The sequence below is a fragment of the Electrophorus electricus genome, chromosome 14 (genome assembly GCF_013358815.1).
Source record: "Electrophorus electricus isolate fEleEle1 chromosome 14, fEleEle1.pri, whole genome shotgun sequence".
Classification (NCBI taxonomy): Eukaryota; Metazoa; Chordata; class Actinopteri; order Gymnotiformes; family Gymnotidae; genus Electrophorus; species Electrophorus electricus.
In genome coordinates, this window is record NC_049548.1 from 10345505 (window position 1) to 10364745 (window position 19241).

At 39.0% G+C, this 19241-nt stretch overlaps 2 protein-coding genes across 2 annotated transcripts; both read left to right on the forward strand.

The window, feature by feature from the left end:
• Nucleotides 1–13: 13 nt before the first annotated feature.
• Nucleotides 14–9203, forward strand: acadsb (acyl-CoA dehydrogenase short/branched chain). Its single transcript, XM_027027566.2, has 11 exons — nucleotides 14–95; nucleotides 707–872; nucleotides 1167–1267; nucleotides 1460–1666; nucleotides 2097–2267; nucleotides 5311–5436; nucleotides 5736–5828; nucleotides 5927–6016; nucleotides 6218–6355; nucleotides 6763–6862; nucleotides 8178–9203. Exons 1-11 carry the CDS (start codon nucleotides 63–65, stop codon nucleotides 8252–8254), a joined length of 1302 nt encoding a protein of 433 aa, XP_026883367.2. The 5' UTR covers nucleotides 14–62; the 3' UTR covers nucleotides 8255–9203.
• Nucleotides 9204–17405: 8202 nt separating this feature from the next.
• Nucleotides 17406–18732, forward strand: LOC113588409 (homeobox protein HMX3). The gene is made up of 2 exons (XM_027027576.2): nucleotides 17406–17694; nucleotides 18007–18732. Exons 1-2 carry the CDS (start codon nucleotides 17406–17408, stop codon nucleotides 18615–18617), a joined length of 900 nt encoding a protein of 299 aa, XP_026883377.2. The 3' UTR covers nucleotides 18618–18732.
• The last annotated feature ends 509 nt before the right edge of the window (nucleotides 18733–19241 follow it).

Genomic DNA, 19241 nt, shown 5'->3' on the forward strand with positions numbered 1-19241 from the left:
TTTACCCGAACAATTTAGTGTCTGGACGAAACCAAAGAACCCGTATGTAAACAACCAGAATAATGGCGATGCCCTTAGTCAGGCTCTTCGGAAAGGTGAATGATGGAAATAAATTTGAATATTTTTATGGCTCTCTTCATTCATGAAATATAGTAAGACTGGCAACTGACTGCTGTTGTGCATCTGTCACACTCAATCTTATTAGGTATTGGCGGAATATGTGGATCTGACGAGTTATATTCTCAGCGTGTCACTATGCATTCTAGCTAATGTTTGTGCTAGGTAGGTTAAAGAAAGCTAGCTTGCTACTTCGCTAATACAGTCAGATGAAAGGCGGGCAGCATAATGCCTCACGCTGCAGAACTGCACTAATTAAGATCTCATCGTCTCGTCACGCAAAATATCACGTTAAATGCTCCGGGGAGATCCTCTGAGACGTCGGGTGAACCCTTTGGAATGTAGTCATGCGCAGGAAAACCTTTGAAGTTATTTTATGAATACGTTGCATTGTAGCGGTTGCCAGTTCTATAGTACCATATAAAAATAATGTGTTCTAAACACCAACTCTTTACATCGTACTTTCATCATAGTTTTACACTGAACGCTGTTGCTGATTGAGGCCAGACAACCTCAGTGGGCATGTCATGGAATTTTCTTGAGTGCATAGGAACAGATAGTACACACTGTTAACTGTTTACGGTCCTAGGTTGGTAGGCTTTTGCCCCGGCCATGGAGTTCTTTCCAGGTGGCTCTGTGCCCCATGTCCTCACGAACAGTTACGAATATCGCCACGGAGCAGGCAGTCAATACAGGCCCCATGTTTCCACCACTACAGACCTACTCAGAAGAGGAAACCATGATGAGGGAGGCAGGTGAGTGTGTAAATATCTAATTACTGTGCCTGACATTGTTCAGAGAGGCATGTTGAGAGATTACCATTTTAGGATGAAATTTATTCAGTGATGACTTCAGTAAACAGAGTTGGTATGAAAATGAGGTTTCGGTATAGGGAAGTACTCATCTTGCTGGTATACACCAACAGAAATAAACATGCATAAGGTTAACACCACACTAAAAACCTTTTAGATTCAGTCACATCACATTACAAATAAATGAAGTTTATTGTAATTGGAGCCAAGTAACTATCCTTCTGTTTCTTTCAACAGTTAAGAAATATGCTCAGGAACGCATTGCTCCATTTGTGTCCAAGATGGATGAAAATTCTTCCATGGACACAGAAGTGATCAGCTCTCTTTTTGAGCAGGGGGTTTGTGACACTATGGCTCTGCACCTCTCTCTCATATACAAGTAACCACACTAAACCATAACTTAGTTGCACAACTGGTCATTTACATACACACTTACAGCTAGTCGTTTAAGTACTGAAAAACAGTGCCATTTTTGGAGCTGGTAGGTAAGTAAGATCTCCTTCAGCTCATCTTCTGTTACTATATTAAAGCTGATGGGGATTGAGATAGGCACAGAGTATGGAGGCACTGGCTCCTCCTTCTTTTCCTCCATCCTGGTGATCGAGGAGCTGGCGAAGGTGGACCCATCTGTGGCAGTGCTATGCGACATTCAGAACACTCTCATCAACACACTGTTGATGAACCTGGGCACGGAGGAGCAGAAGGAGAAGTACTTGATGAGCCTCGCCACTGACATGGTAAGGCCTGGGCAGCTAACTCATGCCCAGCACAGAGACACAGCTGCATGGAACAGTTCCACGTATTATTTCGTCTACTCTTGCACATCAAATTAAACCCATAAAAGAGCCCAGACAATGGTGGTAGAGGAGGGAAGACGCTGAGCTGCCTCAGTGGTCTTTCCACGCAGGCACTGGTGCACACTAGAAGCACTATTTATATCTGAAATAGCAACAAGTTTAACTGCTGGTTGTGTAGGCTAGTATTCTATGGTTTACAGATCTACTAAGGCAGTTTTAAGCATCAAATCTGTCAAGATATATCCTACAGAAAATGAAAGAAAAATAACAATTATCTAACAAAGAAATTGAGTCTGCGGGCAATATTATGCAGGTACTATTGGTCTTACTTCACACTTCACGTCTTGGCGCTTTGCCTTCCACTCCACAGGTTGGTAGTTTTTGTCTGTCTGAGGCAGGTTCAGGAAGTGATGCATTCTCTTTGAAGACCAAAGCAGAGAAACATAAAGACTATTACATCATCAATGGTTCCAAGATGTGGATCAGCAATGCGGAGCAGGCAGGAATCTTCTTGGTCATGGCCAATGCAGATCCCTCTGCTGTAAGTCTTTTTCAGACACAAACACACACACAAACACAAACAATGGCACATATGGTCCTTGCCTGCAATGTTTGCATATAAGAAAACTGGCCCTATTGATATCTTTAAAAATATATGAATAAAATAAAAAATGCCAGTCGTAATTCAGATATAGTTACCTTCACACTGGCCACTATGTATCTGAATTGTGTTGTGTAAAGTCAAAGCCGACCAGAAAATGAGCGCACACAAATTTTACTGTTGTTTTTGTTATTCGTTGATTTCGTCTTTCTTGCATAAGTCTCATCAAACTCGGACAGAGTGTGTATAGTGTTTAAAAAGTAGAAAAAGCATTGTTTTTGCAATTAGATCATCAAAACATTTTTTGTTTCATCACCTAATGTCAGGAATGTCATGAAAAGGACAGGAAATAATATCATCATAATAATAACAGTAATCATTTTATTATTATTATTATTTCACACACTAGAGACCTTGTAAAAATAATGGGCAATTCAGATAATATAGTTAGCATGTCCATCTGTCAATATGTCCTTTAGATCTCGATTAACTTATCAATGCTTCTCTTAGTACAAACTGAGTATACAGGATAAAGTTTGAGGATAAAGCGCGCAATCTTGGCACGTTTAGCAGCCCTGGAACACCGTAATACTGCACTTGCACGTGATCAATGATTCCATGATTCAGCACTGTTTTCTTTAAAGAGGATAATCAATGATTCATGATCATTTCATTTTATATTCTCTTGACATTTGGTCACAGTCAGAACTGTTTGATCTGTTAGACTTGCACCTTCAAATAAGAACTAATAGATCTCATGCTGTACTAGGTATTCAAAGAGGTTTGAAAGCATTGCACATTTATGCAGGTAAACTTGGAAAACAGTTGTTTTCTGACAGTCTTTGGCATCCTTTTACAAAAGGAGCACACATTAATAAATTTCTATATTTGCCTACATTAATTCCACTAATACTAGTGCTGCAAACACCAAATCTTTGGGCCTTGGTTTTTTGGGTTTTTTTTTTTTGGTCTTCTTGAATTCATAGCTGATAGAATTCATAGCTGATTGTGCTCCTTTAGTACTGCTTTTGATGGTACCAAAAAGTGTGTTTTATTTGCTACCTCAGACGTTATCAGCTCTGCTTCACTGAAATTTCCTGTTTTCTCCCTGGATTTGCTTCCTTGTCATTTGTGTAGTCATTAATAAGCATAATCTACTCAAGGTTTTCATGAACTGGGGTGTTCACATAAATTGTAAGGAGAGAAAGTGACAATGACAATGCAAATAAGGGTCAAGAGCATGTGTGTTCATTTCCCCAGATGAAGCCAGTGCATTAGTTTCATTTTAGCGTTGTGAATCATACATGGGCAGTATCTGAATTCGTCTATTTCTATAGCTTGCGTTTTTAATATGACTGAAGAGACGCACCATACTTCAGCATGCCATAGAAAATTCGCCAATGAAGTTAATCTGCATTCCATTCCAACCTGCCCTTGTATTCCCAACACACTGATCACTTGATGTGGGTCAGTGGAACTGCAGCTGATTAAATACCTTAATTCATGATGCCTTATATCACACAGAATACATTATTAGGGGGCGCTCACATGATGCTTTTTTAAAACTAGTTTTTTTCTTTTGCCAGCTGGGCAATTAGACAGTTCTTTTGTTTGTTAATGTGGCTAGAATTACTGTATCAACGTAATGTCAACCTGTATTTTGCACATAAAATTAATATCGTTGATGTTAGCTTAAAAGCATGTAATAGTCATTGCTAACTAGGTGAAGGTTAACAAGCTATTCATTTTCCAGGTGTTTTGGAAACCTTTCTGAGCTTCCCTTCACATCACTGATAATTCTGAAATATTAATAACTCTTACACATAAGTGGACTCTGAAATAATCCTGTTTATTTGCTTTTCTCTGATAATCAGCCAGCCAGCAGTCTCAACTCCCCAAAAGATGTTGACCAGCCACATAATGACTGATGACTAAACTTTCGTGTCAACTTCCTGCATAGTGATAGTGATTAAGCACTACTCCATGTGCAGTTTAAAGTTCCCCTTTCAACTGGATGTTTGTTTTCCCTCTCTATGGTTTGGAATCTCACCTAAAATAGCTGAATTCCTTGCGTAGTACTCTTTGGAGACAGTTAATAGGGTGATTTGTAATCTCCAGTGTGCTGCAGAGGACACTTCTCATACAATTTAAAGTCAATCATACATAATGAATAGGAAATATTTGCTATCGATGGCCAAAAAAGAAATAAAGATTAATAATAACATATACCCATTACCATATTCTCTATCGATATAGTAATGTAATTCAAACTACTCAGTCCAGCTAGCTATATTTGTAATCTCCCAGCTAATGATGGGTAGGTTACCAAACAGCTGTTATGATCACATATCCTGTAAGTGTGTTTCAGTAGTATAGGATTTAATCACATATTGTCATTCTTTAGTGAGAAATATACCCTGATAAACAGGGCATAGTATGTAATTGCAGACATAGTTGTGGAGTTTGTAAGTCTTCCAGAGTTGACAAATCTGCACTCATTTTACACAACCGATAATAATAAGGACACTGTGCAAGACGTTCTATAAATATGCAGTCTAGGCTCTTCTTTGTTTTGTGTTATATGAACCACAAACTCTTCAGCATAAAAGGGAGGTTCTCAGTCCAGTCCTCTAGAACTCCTGCCAGCTTTTCATTATCTTCCAGCTCTTCATACAGCTCAACAGGAAACCAAGAAACTTATAGAAATCATACATCCTTAAAGGTGATGGAATGTTTTATGGGTGATCGATTGGATTCTGGGTCACAGTCTGGAGGAGACAGGAAAGCTGAATGAGGTGGCATCAGATAGAGATGCAAGATCCTCCTAAAGGCTGCAGAGCTGCCTGTTACCTTGCTAAGGCATGCTGGGAGCTGGAACAGGACAAACCCCTGGTTTGTTGGGAGTCCCTGAGGATCAGCTTGAGACCTACTGCTTTAAAGTATTTAAAAGTGCATGCAGCATCAGGGTTTCTGTGTGTCGCAGGGCTACAGGGGCATCACATGTTTCATTGTGGAGCAGAACACGGCGGGCCTTCAAATTGGAAAAAAGGAGAACAAACTGGGCCTGAGAGCCTCCTCCACCTGCCCCCTCACCTTCGACAACGTCCAGGCACAATTGCGCGCACACACACATTCACAAACACTCGGGTGTAACATGATTCACAGGGAAGGCCGATTGATTGAAATGGAGCCTTAAAGGAATCACATACCCACAAAGCTAACCACTTGAAATGTTGAAATGATGAGAGCTAGCATTATGCAAATGAGACCATGCAAACTGGGTACCATTTTGATTTCCTTTAATTTCCTTCAATTTAATCCAATTACTGCTTTAAGCAAATGTTAGAGATTGGAGTTTAAAGATGAAAATGGAAGAGGATAATCCATATCTTGTGTAATGTGAAACAGGTCCATGAGAAGAACATCTTGGGTAAAGTGGGGCAAGGCTATAAATATGCGATCGGGATGCTGAACGGGGGGAGAATTGGTATTGCAGCACAGGTAGAGCTGCTCATCTATGTGATTACACGCTCATTTTTCTATATTCACTTCCATTTTTAACTGGTTTTGGATTAGCCAGGAATTTCCTCTATTTTCAGATGCTAGGTTTGGCTCAGGGCTGTTTTGATCATGCTGTTCCCTACACCAAGCAGAGGGTCCAGTTTGGCAAACGCATCTTTGATTTTCAGGTAATGCTGATACAGCATTAGAACAGCTGATATTTCCTGTTTCAACTGAATGTAATTTTATAGACTCATTTTATTTTACACTTGTGCGGACCTAAAGTACTATAATACATACTGAAAATATCCATGTTGATAGTAATTGGTATTAATTGGCAGATAACATTGGTATTAAGTGAGAGAAAATTGCTTATGTTTGATTGGCAGGGAATGCAGCATCAGATTGCCCACGTGGCCACTCAGCTGGAGGCAGCCAGGCTTTTGACCTATAATGCAGCTCGGCTGAAGGAGGCGGGGCGACCCTTCATTAAAGAGGCCTGCATGGCCAAGTACTTTGCATCAGAGGTCAATGACAAGCACAAATTTCTTCACTGCCAACCCTGAGGACTGTAACATGGCACATTTTTACATTTCGCTTCTCTGACACACCTGACTCCACTCATGAAGCGCTTGTGTTAGCTTTTGAATATCAGGTGTGATAGAGAGGAGAAAACAGAAAACTATCCAGAGAAAAGGCACTTCAGGGCTGCAATTGGGGTCCAGATTGGGAACCTTTTGTTAGCATGGACTAGTGTCAAGCTTGGGTCTGTTTCTCCTCATGGCTATATAGATTTCTGCTTGGTTTAATTACTACTCAAAGACAAGTTGTGTGTTTGTGTGTGTGTGTGCGTGTGCGTGTGCGTGTGTGCGCGCACATGTGTGTGCACGCGTGTGTCCATATGTGTGTGCATGTGTGTGAATCTTGTGTTCAGGTTGCAACGTTAACCACATCTAAATGCATTGAGTGGATGGGAGGAGTGGGCTTCACAAAGGACTACCCCATTGAAAAATATTATAGAGACTGCAAAATAGGTGAGTGCATACCTGCCACTTCCGCTCTCGTGGTGTATAAAGTGTATGCAAATACAAGTTCTATAGCTATAACTTGGCTGAGCTAGAGAGTGGTTACATAAACTAGCCTACAACACAACTAAAGACTATGTTCTTCCAACCAACTTACACTGCTTATCTTAGCCTTGAAGCCACATGAGAGTTAAGATTAAATAAATTGGGTACGTTTAATATTATCTTGGTTGATCAGAAACTGTGACGATAAAAACCTGTGCTTATAAAACTGTTTATCAGAGTTAGCTAGTTAACTCCAAAATGCTTGCAGGAGTAGCTATAGTTAAGACAAGAAATTCTTCGTCATATTAAAACATTTTGCCTTTGGTTTAAACAACAGTGGTGTCAAAACCCACAGAACTGGCCTGATTATGGTTCTAATCCAGCCTATGGTTCTAATCCAGCCTGTAGAATGTTTTACATGAAACCATTTTATGGACCTTAATTGGATTAAAAGATTCTGCATTTGAAACGGAGATAGAGCTATTAACAATAGTGATAGATAGAGCTGTTAAAAATAGTATAATAAATCTACAGCCAGATTATAGGATACTGACAAAACATTCATAGAACAGGTAAATCATGTCATCCTATCTGACATCATAACTCCATATCTAAAGAGTTTTTCCTCTATAGGAAAAAAATGAATGTCCATATCAGTCTGTGATTAATAAAAACATATTAAGTCCAATATGTTTTGTTCTACAGAAATGTTATTCCAAACATCACTGATTTTCTGAATTACGAGATCATTAAGTAGTTAAATTACAAATATTGCTACGTGAAGGCTAAAGTTACTGCCCATTGAAGTCAGTAAGTTATGTGAAAGTAAAGCAGGCCATGGATGTTAGCTAACTGCATCATAGCCTCTATGACCTATAAAAGGGCTCTAGCTAACTTAGAACAGCTAACTGACAGCTGCACGTTAAACAGAAGCTGGCTTAATAAAAATTGTCAAATTCATAACTTTTCAAAGTTCAATGTAAGCATGTCTCTTTCCACAAGAATAAATGTAGAAAATTAGAAATGTTTTTGATAATAAATTGCAGTCTGTTCATCTGTTTAGTGTTTGATACAAGCTCAATTTGTCCATTGAAAATGTTATTGTAGATAAGTGAATCTAAATTACATTTGAGTCTTAACTTCTTTTTTGTTTCAGCCCACATTATACTCAGTCCAATGTCATGGCTTGTTGCATCAAATGGGATGGACAAAAAATGGTATGACTGAATAGGGCTGGTACTGAAACATCACTTTGGCTAAAAACTGTATTTTTCAACAGGCACCATCTATGAAGGAACAACCAACATTCAGCTAACCACCATGGCAAAGTTGATTGATCAGGAGTATGACTCATAGACCTCTGCGTTATCTCTGTGCTGTCAGTGGTTTCCCATCATGCCTCTCGGCAATGTTCTGAAGCTGCTCCATTAGGTCTTTGCTTCATAGCTGCACTGACCCAATCACATCTCAGCCATCAGCAGCCTGTATGTTTAGAGTCTTAGCAAGTGTCTAAAACTATTTCAAACTGTCTTTTCACTCATAAGCAATATTACTGTTAAACAACAAAAAGACTTCTTGCACATGCAGTGCAATAATGAACTTTTTCTAATTCACCATCCGCAGTTTTTCTAGATCTAACATAATGGTGAAACATGGCTGCCTTTTTGGTACTGGTTAGTGTGCAGTTTTTTAACTAGTGGGCTGTTTCAAAGCATGAGGGCAGGTTTTGGCACCTGCTGAGGTAGGTGGCAAATGGCACTGCGGTGCCAGGCCCCACATAAGCACTCTTCTAATGTCACTCTGAATATGCTGTGGACAGAATGTTTGGTACACACATGCAGGCACAAACACACACACATTTCTGCAGCAATCTAGAGAAGATGGGCTTTCTGCTGCAGCATTGTGTCATACATGCATTTCTGTGTTCAGTTCTGATTTCTTTTCTGTTTTTTTGTTTGTTTGTTTGTTTTTGCCATTTAGTTTTATTTCATGTGTCTCTCAACACTCCCAAATAAAGACAGTGAAAAGCTGGCATTGACAGTAAAGAGTGTGATTTTCCACAAACATGGCTGAGATGGTGGGCTTACAGTTAAGGTGCTTGCTATAGAACACAATATTTGGTAATTTAAAGAAATTGCATTATTTCAATGACTGTGGTGTCTTGTAATATACTTTCATGTTAGATCACTGCAAAAAGAACAAAATAAAAGTATATGATTGTTGTAAGATAAGTCATATTTGAAAATTCCACTACTGTCATGTTTATGAATTTGTGTGGCCTACAAATAAACAAGATTCCTTGAAATGCTCTACTTCATTTACTACAGCGGAGACTAGTCTTAACACGATTTGGCCACCAGATGGCATACATGCACCGAATTTTTGACCTCGTCCGAAGCTACTGCTCTGATCGATCTGATTTATTTATTTTTATTTTCTGATTGACTGATTTATTTTTTAAATAAGGGGCGCAAACTTTTATATGTATTAATGAGATATCCGTCCACTAAGTATTCCGTTAAATGTTGTCTACAATTGGTCAGAAAGTGTATAGAATATCATTCGATATAGAAAATTCGTCAGGGCTTTTAACAAATCAAGCTCTTATTCGCACCTGGCAAATTTAGACTACAGCCTAGATTATACAGTCCTAAAATCATAAGCAAAAGCTTTACATTTTCCAAATATCAAATTGTACAATTTGCTGTCTTACAAAGATAAATGTCATAAGTAAATAGCTAACATATGAGTTCATCTATAGTCATAGCTGTTTTGTGGTAACAGCTTTTTTTCCCTTTTATTATCTACTTCTCTTTGTTCCTCTCAATTTCTTTCTCTCATTTGCTCAGAGAAAACACCTGTTACTGCAGGAACCCATAAGATTATTCACCTAATCGGATTCCCATTTAAACATACTGGACTCGAAAGCTTGTGTCTTTACGAAAAAGCTTCATTCACAAGCCTGTTTGCACTTTCTCACCACACAAAACAGATCATTAACATTTGAAAGGCAACAAGGAATTAATTTAAAGGCTGGCCTCTGCCTATTAGGCCACCGGATTGCGCGCGCGCGTGTGTGTGTGTGTGTGTGTGTGGGTGGGTGGGTGTCTGCTGGAGTATATCTTTTTGTCCTATATATATATATAAGTGTAGCTATAGTAACGGTCTTGTGGAGCCATGTGTGTACTACATCATTTCAGTGTTGAGCATGACAAGGTTTAGAGAGGGCATCATTAACTCCCCAACTATATGTGGGCCCCTGGTCTCCACCTCTACACGAGTTGATTGAAAAGAGGGAGAGAGACAGAGCGCAGGAGAGACGAAAGAACAGGATGGAGTAGGGCTTTTTACTTGCTCCAGCCACTCGATTCCCTAAGCAAGCACAGCACAGCCCAGGCGGTCCTAATGAACGTAATTGCTGCCTTTGATGAAAACGTTATTATCCAGATCACACTTTAAGCAGGCAAACAGAACTCGTCTGCCCTCCTCTCCGCCCCCTTCTCTTAGCATGGTTATGAGGCCTCTGATTATGCACAGAACAAGTGGCTGTTCACCGTGTAAAGCAGAAGCAGGGCGGAAAGGCTGGGCGACCCACAGGAGGCATGCAAGCTTCGCGCACCGCTCCCATTCTCATTACTTACGCGCTGCACATTAAAAGCACCGGTGCTTAAAGCAACACGTACAGAACTGCAGGTTAGAAGCCTTCATTGCAGATGGTATGGTGCATTCAGCTTTACTTTACAACTTTGTCCAGCTGTGGTGATGCCCTGGATTTCCATGCTGAATGCAAACTGTAATAGTAGGACAGTTCATATAATCACAAGACGCAGCCTGGAAAGCACATATAATAACTTCATTAAGAAAAAAAATCGCTGTGACGATTGCTCGAGTAACTCGTTTACTAAAAACCACTGATTCATATTTTTTGCATCGAAGCTTCTTTTAATGCTTGTAACTATATCTACTATATTACTATGTCCTTGGTGCCGAAATATGTAGAAAACATCCATCAAGCCGAAAACAGACTAATCTGGCTAAAAAGAAAAATGTGGGAACATGCCAAAACAGCATTAAAGCAAGATGCTATTGTATTACTTCTACTGTAGAAGATCAGGAGGATAATATGAAGAAGTCAAAGGTAACGTTTCTGAAGTATTTTTATATTTTCTTGAATCATTAGCAAGGAACAAAGGTGCTATGAATAAGATCCCAAAACCCAGTATCTTTATAGCAGTAAGGTCGAGCGGGTTCTAGTGAAGACGACAGATGAATATATTTAATTAAAAGCAAACATCAAGCCTAACCAGAGACCGACCAGTCCGTCCCATCATGCTGTCAGTGGCTCTCACTGCAGAGACAGTAGAGGGCTAGTATTACGCGGGAGGTCATGCTGTCATGCCGCTACTGTTTTACGGAAGGTTATCTGGCAGTGTAGATTTTTTATTTGTATCGGAGCGATATCTCGTTATGTTTATTGGCAGAGAGGTCTAATTTTACCTTTTTGGATGTATGCAGTAGCCATTATAGTAAATGGACTGGAGTAAGTTATGTCACAGTCGTACTTCGAACGAATTAAAGAACTGAATCAACGAGTAAGTATACTGTTAGGGAATCACCTTTTGTGCTCTTGGGAAGTAATAATCTGCTCTGGGTTCTGAAAAATATAGCTACTATTTTGAAAAACTGATTTTATACAAATGTTGAGGCCCACTTAGTGGCAAATTAATTCATTTTACCTGGTTTATTTTTTGTGCAAATCAAACTATTTTGTGTTTGCCATTCATATCAACAATCACTTAGGATACACCAGCTACACCAGCTTCGTCAAAATAAGATTTAACGATTCCGTTCACAAATGGATGTTATGCAAACACTGAAAAACGTGAAAGATAAAAAGGCCATGTGAAAAAAAAAAAACCATGTATACCTTTTTTGCATAATTTGAAATAATAAATATTTTATTTACGTATTTGTTTTGGCATTTCAGAAAATGTTTTATTATACTTTTTTTTCTCTTTATATATTTACGGTTACTTTTTAATAAACAAAATAATTTCTTATTCGATTAGATGGAGTAATTGTTAGGATGCTCTATTACTAATTACTAATAGTCTATTACTGCAGCTCCCACTGTGCCCAGACGTTCATTTATACATTGTATTTTGTAATACATTTAGCTCATGTTGTGAGAGTAAACTATTATGGTGCTGAAGCAGTGGGTATATCATTAGTTGATTGCCATAAAGTCATAAGATAAATTGGTCATTAAAGACTTGGAACATTGGTCATGACTCAGTCACTTCTCTTTGCTCCTGCACATATTACTGCAGTGAATTATATGGTCTGATCTGTGACCTTTGACCTTTCATTGATTCATTCTGCATGAGTGAGTGTATCTGAGATGTGGTCACTGGAGCAGGTCATGGGCACCAGGCTGCATAGTTGTGTGTTACGGATTGGAGGGGGCGCCCTGGCGGGACTGCTGCCCTACAACCACAGCTCTTGTATTGGAATGTGGGTGTTTGCTGGAGGATGTTGCACCTGGGGCTCCAGAAAAGGAAAACTGTGAATCTATGTGCTGAAGGCTGCTATACAGCCCAAAAAGTACAGTGGAGCTGAAGTTCCGAATGGAATGTTCATCCGAATCAGAACAGATAAAGAAGATGCCAGATACCTCTCCTGACTGACTGAGTTTGTCAGTATACAGTTACAATATTACTGGTGTTCAGAGATAAAAAAAAAAAAAAAATAGACAACCAGCTATCAGCTCACCTGCAGCACCACACTTATACATGCTCAGGTAAATCAGGGTTAGCACCGTCTTACCATGTGGAGTGCAAATGCAAGAAAAATGTGTATTTCTAACCTATGGATTACAGAAGTAAAGAATTAATAATAAAGAGAAAAAAAGGTAATTTTCCCAGGTTTAGTCTGACTTTGATTAAAACATCAGAAATGTCTTAGCAAATAGTCTACTGGAATGTGCTACCTATGTTCCAGTTTATCATCCAGATTGGAGCTCTGTTTGAGAACAAGTGTAACTGGGAGGCAGGCCCATGCCCCTCCTGTCATTGTGTTTCTAAACTCTGGAGAGCTCTTCTAAGTATGGCTGAGTGGAATGGGTAAACATGCAGCAGGAAATCAGTCACGACTTTCAGCATCCCGACTGCAAAAGTGTGGGGGTGGATGCTCTTGGCATTTTTTGCTTGTGTTGTCTGCATCAGGGGTTGTTACATAAACTAGTGGAGTTATTGGAGTGTGTAATTGATCCTAAGAGTGTGAGGCTGCAAGTGTGTGTGTGTGTGTGTGTGTGTGTGTGTGAGAGAGAGAGAGAGAGAGAGACTACTGTTTCAGACAGCACTCATTAGTAGCTTTTTGACAGCTGCATAATATGCTTCCTGCTACAGGCAAAAGACTGCATACTTCATGATGGCCTGGGAATCTATGTAGGATAATGACAAGATACAATAGCACAGTCCCAGTCCTCTCCAGGAGAGTGAATGAGTTCATCACTGACAGCACTAAATGAGCTCATACAGAGGCACAATTATGCCTCAGATGTACTAGACATAATTTGTCACATGAGTAAGTTAACGCTTGATAAAAATAGTTAATTGTGTCAAGACTAGGACATTTTCCATATGTGTATGGTCATTATTTTATTATTGCATTTAGTAATTTACACAGGTCTTAGCTTTGTTGATAAGGAAAGTAAAATCATACAATGGCAATACATTACAGCAACTATAGCAACACAATTTTTTAGGGGGTGCCTACACTAAGCCAGGGAAATAATTTTTCCTGAGTAAACTGGCCTTCTAAAGTGCACCTGATGTCCTGAACTCCATGCAGATCCAGTTACCAGAGGCCTGAGGCTCCATCGGGGCATGTGTCAGACCTTCACTAACAGATTTTTTATAGATCAGAGGGTGTTGATGTCTAACAAATAAAAGTGGGAGGAGACAGGGTGCCAGCAATGACCACAGCTGCAATCAGGAGGAGCCTTAATTCATATCAGTTACATTGAGCCCCTGCCTTCACTACAATTCAAAGAGATTCAGGACCTAAACACTGAGGTCAGCCTGTGCAGTATTTGTCATCACTACTGACTTCTTTGTTCATCATTCCCCTCCCATTAATAGAAAGAGAAATGTGACACTTTTCAACTGCAAAGTTTTTTTTCTATGATCAGGAAATGACTCCTTAGAGGAGATATATACAATCAGAAATTCCATTGAAAAGTAATATTCTTGCATTAAAATGAGCTACACCAAGAATGTTCTCTTTAATATGTCATATATGTCTAGACTTGGCTGACTGTTACACTGAGATGAGAGCCCGTAGTTATGTTTGTGAAGTAAATGTTCATCAGGAGGCCTGACTATCCAAGCTCAGATATGTACAAAATGTTCTTTGTAAACAATAAAAAAAATTGCAGACACTGACTAAATGGTATAGTATGACATTATCAGCATACTTATTCACGAATCGAAGAAAAGTAGCATGTATTTATAACAGAAGGCATTTATCTAGAATTATAGACCCAGTTACTGCCTATTGCTTACATGTGCCTCCAAAATGAATGCATGACAACAAATGTTTACAACACACTTCCTTTGCCCCATTTCACCTCAGCTACGGAATTCTATGCCCAACAGAAAGCCATTCCTGACAGAAATCCATCCACGCCTGAGCTGTACATGAGTAAAATGTATCGTTATAATCTACCACAGTAATCCCCCATTCTCTCCAGTGGCATTGATCATCATCTGCAGGGAGAGAGGGAGAGTGAGCTGAACTTTCTAATGCATAGATCTTTGATTCTCTATTATACCTGCTTATGACTTCATCTGTCTTCAAGTACTTCAGTGCCTGAGTGCCGACTTGCAAAGGGATACTATCATTACTAGGGAGAATATTTACCAGTACAGAGCCAGCAAGTATTGCTGTGCAAGTCACTGCACATCGGCAATTTTGGAGTTTTGATCTGGCCATCCAAGTTAAGTCCAGGTGCTGCAATCAGAATGATGGTTTTCTATATGTAAGGCCAAATTATCAATACTGTGTCACACACCATCATACAATTTCCGCACTTTAACTTGAGGACACTCCTGAATGTTCAGTTATCAAAGTTAACGCATATGGTCTCTTAATGCATGTCTCCAGGTATATATATATATATATATATATATATATATATATATATATATATATATATATATATATATATATATATTTCGTATCTAATTATAAGCAGCAATAATTAAAGAAAGAGAAGGCTAGCACCCTTGTCATTACAACTTCAGAACAAGCTGATGAGTCCAAATGTCAATACATATCCAATCTTTAGAAAATTTACAGAGCCAGATAAGATAATAAAATAGCTATGAAGGGTGTGACATAAGTGCTTTTTAAATGGGCCATGAAATGAATGCGTTATGGCCCACGCTTTAAGATTTGTCCAATCGCCGTGCATTGGTGGACACTTTAAAGTTACAGATAGGCCTAAATATAAATGTACATTTAAAAATAAAAGTGTGATTAAAGTTGTGGCTTTTGTTTGTTTTTGTAGTCCATTCTTTTGGATCTTCATTTTTTTCATGGATTCTGACAGTATTTAAGCCATCATTAGCCACTTTCTGATTACTGAAAGCATACAAGAAAAAAACAATCAATCAAACAAACAAACAAACAAACAAACAAACAAACAAACAAACAAAAACAGGTAACATGAGAAATCGTTGTCACGAAGTTATAATCTATAGAAGTGAGAGACGCGGCTCTCCAGCCTAAATGATTCCTATTAATACCAGGAGAAAGGATTACCATTGACTTCTGTTCACGATGAATGTGAGCCACGTGAGACCTATGCGTCCGACAGTATTTCACCATGTCACCGTTTGCTTTTCAAAAATGACCCATGTGTCTGAAGCTTATATTAAATCGTTTAGCTTGCTATATTAAACTACATCGTTTAGGATACTATGACAATATAGGATATTCCCAATGACAGTAAACCCATAACAGTATGTTATCCCCGAAATTCCGTGTGGCCGGTCAAGACTGGATCTGCCTCTAAGGGAAAGGCTTATAGATAGATAGCAAATTGCATAGGCTTGGTCCTTCAGTTACTGTGCATTGTGAACACCAGGTGGGGCGATTGCGTTCTTCATTCTGAAGTGCATGTGAACATGAAAACATGAGAAACAAAAACAAATCTCCATTAAATTTATAACGGAATAAGTAGACTATTATCAAAGAATGCGGTGAGAAATAACAAGACGTCCTTGATTAATTCGATCTAAAAAATATCCAGTAGCATTTTTAAAATTATTTATTATAGGCCTAATGAAAACATTTTAACATTTTGTACCCCTTTATTCGATAGGTTTGTCATTATAGCACTGACAAATATATCGTCTTTTAAAATGAACATTCGACAAATGCTTATTGTACTTAACCTACACTTAGGATATTTTAAAATCTTAGTGCATTTTAATGTTTGTGTTATTAAAATACTATAGTAATCCAATCGATGTCCAGAAGAATGCTGGATCTGGAGAAAGTCAACAAAAATCTATGCATTGAAATAATGCGTCTATCTTTTTATCTGCACACTTCTGTAATATTTTGAATATCTAATCCACACAGTATATAACTAGCCTATACAGGCTGTTTATCTTTATTAAGACGTAAAACAATATGCATCATACTAAATAAATAACCTGAAAACAGTTTTACGCATATGACTTCAAAACCCAGCAATCACAACTAATTATATTATCATTTAATATTTTTATGAATACGATGAAGTGCGTATACTTTACTTTGCATTTGCAACCTGCCTGTCGAATCACTTAACACTGGCATCCAGTAGATTATCACTCTCTCTGAAAAACATCAATAAAATAGGTTAAATAAAGACTTCAAATCCTCAGTAAACGTTGCTTACTCTATAGACGCATATACACACAAAGAAAAAAAGACTAGTCCGTGAAAATAAGACCTTGATGACGTGTGTGACAGATCCCCTCTTGACTAATTGTGCCATGGTCGTTTGCTGACTAATTGTACTACAAGACCAATCATAGGGTAGCGCATTCACCCTGCGGCAACACCGCTACACCAGGGGTGGGAGGATTCATGCTCAAACATTTCTCTTCCCTGCTTTCTTTCTCTCTCTCCCTCCCTCTCTTACCCAGTCAGCTATTTCTTCTTAAATCCCATTTGCCGTTGTGCGTACCCAATAGCTTAGCTCAGTCCGCGTTTAACTTGGATGACATTTTGATTTCATCGTTACAATCTAGCACAAGACGGACGCATTTATCATTCAGCTATCTGTTACTGTGGATCGTCTTATGAATTGCACGCCATAACGAATTTGAAAATTCGTCCGCCTTTTTAAAATCCCGATAATTATCAAGGTGCTTCAACTGAAAACTGTGGCGTCCGGACAACTTCATATTTCAGTTTTATGGTTCGAACTACAAGGACCGTAAGTGTCCCAATGGCAGAAACAACGCAAGAGACTCGTCCGTCAGCGAAAGACTCTCCGTTTTCTATAAAGAACCTTCTGAACTGCGACAGCAAGCCGCCTAAACCAAAGGCCATCATTACCTCAACAAAAGGTGTTTTAGATAGTAGTTTCTCGCTCTCCAGAGTGGGTGACTTAAGTTTTCCTCGGTTTGAGTTACCTGTTCAAAGGTTTGGATTACCGGCTCACTATTTGGACAGGACGTCGGCGTGGTGGTATCCGTACGCGCTAAGCTCCTCCGGACATTTACATAGAGCAGCAGGTAAGAATTTATATCTGTTACATATGCTGCGGAATACGAAATAAATAAAGCATTTGAGCATAAGTGAATGACTACTGTTTAGCTTGTATTTTCATGTTTGCTATTTATCCATGACGTTCATAAAATTCAAGAGGAGAACGTAGATTAAGCTATTTAACAAAAATGATCAGGTGCCAACAAAAGTTAAAGTTTAATTAGAACAGTCAGGTAATGAATAGGCTATACATACATAAATACCCAAATGAAGCGAAATTGAAATCTTTCCCTTTAGTGATTCAATGATGTTTGTTTTCATTTATTTTAAATGACCAGTGCCGGAGAGGCCCAGTATTAGAGACTCGTCTCCCGCGTCTGGCACAGATAGAGATTCGCCGGAGCCACAGCTCAGAACGGACCCTGACGTCAAAGACGACGAGGACAACAAAAGTGCGGACGAAATTATTCTTGAGGAGAGTGACACCGACGAACCAAAGAGAGAGGAGATGTCGGAGGACTGGAAGAAATCAGGGGATAGTTCGGATAAGAAACTGTGCCGCAAAAAGAAGACGCGCACTGTCTTTTCGCGAAGTCAAGTGTTCCAGCTGGAATCCACCTTTGACATGAAGCGCTATCTAAGCAGCTCTGAGCGCGCAGGCCTCGCCGCTTCGCTGCACCTTACCGAGACCCAGGTCAAAATATGGTTTCAGAATAGACGGAACAAATGGAAGCGACAGCTCGCTGCGGAACTGGAGGCGGCCAATCTCAGCCACGCTACCGCACAGAGAATAGTACGAGTGCCCATTCTATACCACGAGAACTCGGCGACTGACAGCATGAACAGTACTGGCAACGCGACAGCCAGCCAGTCCCTCCTGACGTTTCCGCACCCCGCGTACTATTCTCATCCAGTTGTTACAACCGTTCCACTGCTGAGGCCCGTTTGAAAACATCTTCGTTTATTTATATTTCAGTGTATTGTAATGCATTTATAAGACATAACCGTGATTAAATATTTTTTAAAAATACATTATGGAAAATGCTTGTATTGCTGGAAGAAGATCAGTGAACCTTTACAGCTCAGCAGGTGCAATTTATGGTAGTAGTAGGCTATTATTATTATTATTATTATTATTATTATTATTATTATTATTATTATTATTATTATTATTATTGTTATTGTTATTGTTATTATATCAGTTCCTTTAAATTAAATCCCCAAAATTACAACAATAGTTCAGACAAGCGAGTTTCAGAATGGGTGAAGGTTAGGTTTTTATTTTTTATTATTATCTTTTTCTAAGCAAGTATCTTAATTGCCTCTGCATTTTCTTTAGAAGCTCTGCACACCTGAATGTTTGGCCTTTTGCGGTCAACTTAATCTGGCACACTGTGTAGCTACCTGCTTACAGGTAGTGTGGGATGTTTACAAGTCGCCCTCGCCCATGTAGACAGTAACAGCGGAGCATCGCGAACGCCAGTTAACATACGTTTGTGGACAATCATTGAAACCACCTGTTTGGTACTTTTAAACTTTTGTACAAATAACAGATTGATTTTCATTAAACCTA